At 36.4% G+C, this 8,175-nt stretch overlaps 1 protein-coding gene across 2 annotated transcripts; it reads right to left on the reverse strand.

The window, feature by feature from the left end:
* Positions 1-533: 533 nt before the first annotated feature.
* Positions 534-4,450, reverse strand: LOC104230686 (plant intracellular Ras-group-related LRR protein 4-like). Of its 2 annotated transcripts, none has more exons than XM_009783548.2 (4): positions 3,334-4,450; positions 2,016-2,929; positions 1,701-1,891; positions 534-906 (listed from the first exon to the last, which is right to left on the reverse strand). In XM_009783548.2, exons 1-3 carry the CDS (start codon positions 3,986-3,988, stop codon positions 1,745-1,747), a joined length of 1,716 nt encoding a protein of 571 aa, XP_009781850.1. In that variant the 5' UTR covers positions 3,989-4,450; the 3' UTR covers positions 534-906; positions 1,701-1,744. The 2 variants fall into 2 exon arrangements, with proteins under 2 accessions (XP_009781850.1, XP_009781851.1); XM_009783549.2 differs by having other exon boundaries at positions 534-1,011.
* Between the last annotated feature and the right edge of the window lie 3,725 nt (positions 4,451-8,175).

Below are 8,175 nucleotides of genomic sequence, written 5' to 3' on the forward strand. Positions count from 1 at the left end.
GATATAGATTGGACGATCAGGAAAGGGAAAACTACCTAGAAAAATAAAAGGTTCAAGAAATAAAAGGAAAGGGAAAATTAAGGGGCTGATGGGAATCGCATCCACACCTAATGCTTGGAAGATTGGTACTCTAGATTATAAGTTGTTGGTGTAGATTTACTAGGACATCATTTCTGTTGCTGTCCACGAATTTATATTAGGATCTGCCTCTCGCGTCTCACTGCATTTTTTTGGTATAGGGGTTTTGTCCCATTGCTCAAATGTTTGCTGTTTTGCTTTATGTCTCTTAAAAAGTTCCACTGATTGTAACGAGGACTGATTCAGTCATGGTAAAAAGCTGTAATTATTGGATTAGTTTAATCTCTTTCTTTAAAAGCATCATTCTAATATAATGACATTTATCGAACCATGTAATGACAATTGATTAGTCCGAGCTCTGAGATTCCCAACTGGATAATCACAATTGATTAGTCTGAAACGAATGATAAACAATGAGTATAGTTATATAATAATCCAATAATGATGATAATAGATTCGATCAGAAGTAAACTCATAATTCATTAACATTGATGCAAGTGGACAACAGATATTTCTCCCTCTTCACTTCCGTGTGAGATCGATTTTTACAACTGATTTTAGAACACAAACGTAAACTTACAGACAGTCGGTAGATACAGCAAAGAGGATCCGATCCCTAACTTGTTTGGAACTGTTGTTGATGTTGCAGATACAACAAAGAGGCTGAAAGAATTACAGGAAATGAAACTAAAGGGAAAAAGAAACATGTGGTAATTAAGGATTAGAGCCGTATCTGGCACAACCCAAAAAACTGATGATTTTGTTGGCAATCGAGGATTTCAACAAGACTGGCAGCTCTCTTCCAGCCAAATCACACCTCAATTTTCCCTGTATGACGGATAACAAAGCATGTGAGGGGTTCCCTTGCAACCCAACATTTTATTATTGTAATTAACGCAGCAACATGTCTCGTGCACCATGTACATTTATTAGCTGAGGAAATCAAAGGACAAGAATTGAGAATAATTAATGGACAGAAAATGTGTATCTATGTAAAAGATAAGAACTATCCACGGAAACTGCTGGATCAGTGCCATGAAAACTTTGATCTAAGAATCACCAGCTGGTTACTGAATACCTTTTTTTTATAATGGTTGTGCCGAACTAGCTCGCGCACACCTCGATAAATTCATCGGGTACCAGCTACCTCCAACCAACACCGGTACCGGATAACTCTATCCGGTAAGGCTTAGACATAGATGGGAAGAACTAACCTAGTGTATTAGTCTCCACTAGGATTTGAACTGAGACATCATGGTTCTCAACCCACTTTATTGACTAGTAGGCTACACCCTTCGGTACAAGCTGGTTACTAAATACTTTCTCTTGTCCATATTATCTGTCATATAAAACTTTTGCACGCCCAGAAAAACATTTATAATAGATTCTATCATAAAAATTTTGTCTAAATTATCCTTTACCTCTCCTTAAACGTCTCACCTAATTAACGCTAGACTATTTGAAACAGTAAGGATAGATTTGAAAATAGAACTTAATGAATGAATTCTTGTTTCTGTAAAACGTCAAATATTTTTAAGACAAATGTTGTTTGCTAAATCAACTAATATTTGGAAGCAGAGGTAGCATCAAATAGAGAGTTGCAAGGAGGAGAAATAACATACCAGATAAATACAGGGTCAAAAGTTTTTAGCCAAGCAGCAGTACATCATGCTTGGACATAGTCCATACCGTTGCGCTTACGTTTGTTGGATCCTGAAAAGAAGCATATCTGAGCCCACGATTTCTTCTTCTTAACTGGCTGTGGTTTCACATCCCTCTTGTCAACAAGATCAGCCATATACTGCACAACAGCCTGAGGAGCAAAACAAACATTAGTGAGCCATATATCAGAACTAAATGAAACAATTAGTTGCAAAAAGAACCCCAATTAAAATCCAGAGAGCATAATAATAGTATAAAATAAAAATTAAACACACCTGTGCTCCCATCTCAACAATATTTCCTGGTGGCACTTCCAAAGGATTTCCTTCTGTTTTTAGGACGCGCAAATGAGAAAGCATCCTGAACGAATCTGGAAGAATTCGAATCTGGTTGTTACTCATATCCAACTCCTCGAGCATCTCAAGGTTTCCAATGGACCTAGGGAGTGATTGCATGTCTGCAAAATTGTTGCTAATGTTTAGCTTTACCAGTGTGGTGGCAAAGCACAAGCTCTCAGGCACTGCCTCAAGTTCATTGAAACTAACATTGAGCTCTTTCAAACTTGTTAAGGATGCCATAGTTGTAGGCAATTGCCTGATGTTATTGTATCGCACGGACAGAATCTCCAAAGAACCCATTCGTCCCACAGCTTCAGGAACGGCTTTAAGACGGTTATAGTCAGCACGAAGCTCCTTGAGCGGAGTACATTGACCAATAGAGTGAGGAAGTTCCTCAAGCTCATTAGTCTCGACAATCAATTTTCTGAGACTGACAAGGGATCCCACTGTCTCTGGCAGCATCGATAGCATGTTAGAGCTCAGATCAAGTTCCTGAAGGCGAGCTAACCTTGCAAAAGTCGAAGGCAATGACTTCAGGTTGTTTCCATTTAGGTCAAGAAAGACCAAGTTAAGCAGATCTCCTATCGAATCGGGCAATTCAACAATTCTATTTCCATGCAAATCTAGTTTTTGCAAAAATGAAAGGCGCCCTATCGTAGTCGGCAGCACAGCAATTCGATTCTCAGAGAAATCCAAAGTCACCAAATTTGATAGCTTCCCTAGCGAATCTGGAATCCATTCTACTTGGTCCGACAATTTTCTTCGAAGAATAAGCTCCTTAGTTCCTTTTTTGGCTGATACTTCTACCAAACTAGCAAGCTTTATCAAGCTCAATTTTTCACCATCTTGACCTACAGACAAAGTGCTTCTCGATCAAACTAAGAATTTCAAATAAACAGAACCAAAACAACTAGACATAATTTTCATATTCTAGGCAACAAAATTCTTCAATTAACTTAAGATTTCATACATAGTCCTTACAGGGTCGGATGTAGCATTAAAGTTATGTGTTCATCCGAACCCAGTAGTTTTGGCTAAGATCCTGTCCGTGTGTTAAAAATCCACTAAGTAAGTAAAAAAGTAGATTTTGAACCCAGTAAATCAGAAAGGTTGTGGTAAAATTTCAAAATCGAACCCATAAAGTTCAAATTCTAAAAAGTACCAACACATGCACACACATACATATACACAAACTCAAACACACACACGAATGAGCCTAAGGCAAATTATGGTGCAGGAAATAGATTAAAATTACCAGTACTGGGTTTCAAACTGGAATCGACAATCTGAGGCGCTGAAGAAGCGTTCCAAGATCGAACCCCAAAGCTAATTCCATCTAATTGAAACGTGGGTTTCGCCTTCTTCAAGTAATTATCATCTCTCGTAACTAATTCAGACTCTTTAGCAGGCTCTTTCTCGCTATAAAAGCTGGACGAAGACGTCGTAGTAGTGGTCGTTGCAGTCGCCGGAGAACTGAAGCTGCTGCCAGAGAAGGACGACGAATTCGCCAAAGACAAACCACTCGAATTCCTCGAAGAAGCTGAAGATATATTATTAGCTTGAGAATTCGATGACAGGCATTTCGAAGCTCTCTGGATCAATTCATCGAACAAGTAGTGTGCATTCTCGAGTTCTAACAGTTTTAATGTTTCTCTCTTCTGTTCTCTACTCTGAAAATCAACCAAATTCCTCTGCATCTCTTGCAGTATTTTGAACAGCTCTTCTGGAACATCTTTTCGTTTGTTTTGTTTAGCAATAATTTCCATCCTCGTTTGTTCCTCTTTTTCCGCGTTTTTTATTAACGCTTTTGCTGCTTCTACTTCATCAATCCCTGGCCTTATTGGTAGAGATTTGTTAATTTTCATGAGCTCTTCCACTACCTCGTCAATCGACATTGTTAAGGATCCCATTTCTACAATATCACCCTGTGAATTTGGTCGAAAGAAAATAAACAGAATGCGAAAAAGAAAATACACACAGAAATCCGCCCACAGTTTCCAAAAGTAAACTGAAGAAAGACAATTTCGCTTTCTCAAATCAACTACAGATCAACTGATCAAGTAACGTAAAAAATAATTGAGAAAGCCATTATTGAGTTTTCCTTCTAACGAAGTTTCTAGAAGCGCGAATCAGTGTTGACAAGAAAGAATACTACAAACGTAAATCACACCAAAATATAGGAAACAAAAGCTTATTTTTCGTGTTTTATACAGTGAAAAAACAACTGTCTAGAAACACGCAAAGAACAATGGTTCCTTTTTTAACAATGTGGATGAAAATATGAAGAGGAAATGGAGTGAAGAAGAAGAGTTTTGCGAGAGAGAGAGAGAGAAAAAATGGAGAGTTTGGTTTGATGGAAAATCCAAGTATATACTATCAGTTTTGAGGGATGCCTATTTATTTATACAGGTGAAGAATAATACCACTGCCGATGGTTTTGTTGATGCATTATTAGCTTATAGCACTGAAGAATGAATTTAGGGAGAAATTTAAAAATAGCCAGATTTACACTTGGACATTTAGTTACAGTTCGAAAAGTAATAGAAATTTAGTCACTTTTCATGTAAAAATAAATCTTAACGAAAATACTGTTTAAAATCCGGAGAAAATACTCCAGCATAATATACTGGAGTTTGGTGCACCGGTGCTCCAGTCTCCAGTATATTATACTGGAGCCGGCAAAGTATACCAGTCCAGCATAATATGCTGGGAGTTCATACACAGGTGCACTGAACTCCAGTATATTATGCTGAACCGGTCTCTGTTGCAGCAAAATAATGACTATTTTTCAATGACTTGGCAAATACTGACTAATTTGTCATGAATTTATGATAAATAATTAAGATTTAATATTTTGATTGAAAAACAAGAATATACCACTGCCGTTGACTGCTGCCTGTTGCTGATGGTTTTTAATGCGTAACACTCCCTCGGTCACAATTGCAATTCATGTGATTTAGTTTAACTATTGAACAGAAGTTCAGAAAAAAAAAATATTATGATCTTGATGTGTTATAGTATTTGCGTGAGTAAAAATCTTCTAATTAAGTATAAAGTTAAATTCTTTTTATAATATAAGCAAATAATGTCGCATAAAGAGAGCCAAAGAATTAAGAATGAATTTATGATAAATAATTTAATTGAAAACAAGAAACAGTGAGACTGGTCGGTTATTAACGATATCTGCTGTGGCGTTCGCTTGTCTTTATATTATGGTCCAGCGCTGTGGGCAGCATCCAAATGCCAAAAGGTGAAAAAGCTTGGACGTATTTGGAATTTTGCCGTCAGGATATCTAAGGAATAGAAAAAGCAGCCATTTTTTTTAGAAATACGTATATAACTACAAAATTGATTTAAAAAATCATGAAAGTGCTTTCTTAGAACTTGTTGAATCTCTGACCAAAATTGGTAAAATGTTCTCTTTGATCTTTTTCTTTTTCCTTTACTTTTTTTTTAGGGGGGGGGGGTGCAGGGGATCTTTTTCTTGTGGATTGTTAAGGTCTAATAGTGAAAATAGTTACTGTTGTACCTGAGTAAATGAGATAATTGTGTCTATTTTGAAGTGTTGCCTCGCGTTTGTCTTAACTCCATTTCCAACTGGAGTAATAAGCATGAAATCAGCCTCGAAAACACCCTTTTGTGTCGGGCCATTTCATATATACATGTAATTTTTTTATTTTAAATGCTACGTATATACATAATAGACATTACTTAAAGAATACAAATTAAATAGTATTAGCTATGATAAGAATGTGGAGAACAGTTAAATAACTATTCTATCCCCAAATTGTCTAAACTCGATACGCAGAAAAAGTGTAACAATTACAGATCGCTCGAATGCTTATAACGTATTAAACCAGTTTAACCAGCTTATATATAATATTAGTCAACAGGGGCGGACGTACCTTGTCTCAAGCGGTGTCATCCGACACCGCTTGGTCGGAATGTTTACTAAATAGTATATGAATATCTAACTAATATGCAAAGATAAGAGAAATAAAAAAAAAAAAGTGGCATTATTGTGACGTAAAAGCTCCAAGCTCACTTGGTCGGGCGTTGCAAGTTTGTTATGGAGATCAGGAGTTCGATTCCTTGTAGTTGCGTGTGTTATTAGTTTTAGAAATTTTTTCCCATATATTGTATGCTAAAAGGATAAAAATCGAGATATTGAACCCTTGGCCATTAGTTAAGGGCAAAGTTACCATTAGATCACTAATTTCCTATAATATTACAGCCATAATAAATAATTTATGGAAAAAGAAGTATTTAATATTAATTCTAACAAGAATGTAATACATTAAAAAAACAAAATTTGTCTAGTAGAATTGTAATAATATACTTAATTGTGTATATATCACAGGTGGTATTTTAAAATTTTTATATGATGTCATTATAACAATTGATTCATTTAATCATATCTTTAAATGTCGACACCACTTGCACAAAATTCTGCGTACGCCCCTGTTAGTCAAACACCTTTTAGCTTTATGTTAGAAGAAAACATTTTACTCACGTGTGAAAAAATCTTATTTACTTTAGGAAAAAGCATATATATACTCGTATAATGTGAAATAATATAATGGAAAATTTTCCACGTATGTGGTATTGACCAAAATATGAAGAGAGAGGGAGCCTTATCGGAATCACAGGACTTTCAACTTGACAACAAATAAGGCAGGAATCACGAAAAGATTCAAAGTCTATCAATCTCTTTCAGTATTCATGGGTTTAACTTCGAAAGTGCACTTTGAACTGCATTTCATGACACATTCTCTACCCATAACAGTGACCGCATAGCTCCTACTTAATTTATGTTCCCATATACGTTAAGCAGGAGGTAGTCAGGGTCGGCTACAATGTTGCGGCACCGGGTTTATCTGAATATATTACTTTAAATGCATATTATATTTTTTGTGTAAAAATCAATCATAATTGTAACAAGTAATAAGCTTAAATCCATAATTTTTAAAATGTAATTAAGTGTGTTTACCTTGAAAATACGAGTAACAACTAATTTGATTAGTGGTTTTAAAGATATGTGATTTAGTTTAATACCAATTAATAATCAAGAAATATGAAGCAGAAATAAGAGAAATAAATGAATCAAACCAATGTTACTCAGCAGTAGTGACCTCGAGTTTAGTGACCTCGAGATGAACTAAGAGCAATAAAGTAAGAACAATAAATGTAAAGGACAATTCTGATAAACAGTAAGAGAGAAAAGTAGGATAGTATATTCTTGCCAAATGATTAGATAATATTACAAAATGATTGAGGTCCCTTTATATAATAGAGGATCTTTAAATAAGGTACATTTCTATTTACAATAAGAAATATTATTGGTATAGTTGTCTAACCGCCCAGTACGGAATAGTACAATTCTATTCCGGGATTTGCGCCATGATCTTGGGGACATGGCAGGAATCTTACTCATTCTATTACAAATCCATAACGGTACTATTTAGGGGTCGAGCATACTCGGCTTCGGTATTCCTCGTACTCCTATCTACGGGCATTGTATTCTGTCTTCGAGCTTGAGTCTGGTCCATCGGGCTCGAACTCGACCTCGCCCGGATTCGGACTTAGGTCGGACCCTCGAGCCTATAAATCGAAGGCATATAATTTTGACCGTATACAGATAGTCCCCGCGTTTCTTAGAATAAGATGATAAGAAACGACTTGAATCTCGATCTCCCGAAGTATCTAACGATGATGTCATTCCCATGATGTAGGCATTTAAAGTGACCGAAATGTCCCGTCGGTTCGTCCCTAAAACATCAAATGCACGCTAGTACTGGTCGGCCACTAGCGCCACCGAACTGTCGTCGCCCTTCTATAAATATGAGGCTACTCCTTTGAATAAAGAACTCTACTCTTTCATCACATTTACTCTGCTTCTTTTTCTTCTTAATCTCTTTCTCTAATCATTTGTTTCCACCGCTTGTCACACCTCCTTTTTCACCCGCGCCCCTTTGAGAGTTTTTCCAATTAAAGGACAATCGAAACGGGATTTTATTTAAAGATTCAGAGTCGCCACTTGGGAGATTTATGGTGTCCCAAGTCACCTGTTGAATCCCGAATCGAGGAAAAGAATGAC

This window comes from Nicotiana sylvestris, chromosome 2 (assembly GCF_000393655.2).
Source record: "Nicotiana sylvestris chromosome 2, ASM39365v2, whole genome shotgun sequence".
In the NCBI taxonomy this organism is placed as follows: domain Eukaryota; kingdom Viridiplantae; phylum Streptophyta; class Magnoliopsida; order Solanales; family Solanaceae; genus Nicotiana; species Nicotiana sylvestris.

Excerpts from the sequence above, each read along its gene's own strand:
- LOC104230686 (XM_009783548.2), bottom strand. The coding sequence starts at position 3,988 with ATGGGATCCTTAACAATGTCGATTGACGAGGTAGTGGAAGAGCTCATG. Across the intron at positions 2,930-3,333 it reads CAGTTTGAAACCCAGTACTG|GTCAAGATGGTGAAAAATTG; the intron begins GTAATTTTAATC and ends CTTTGTCTGTAG. Across the intron at positions 1,892-2,015 it reads TTGTTGAGATGGGAGCACAG|GCTGTTGTGCAGTATATGGC; the intron begins GTGTGTTTAATT and ends TTTGCTCCTCAG.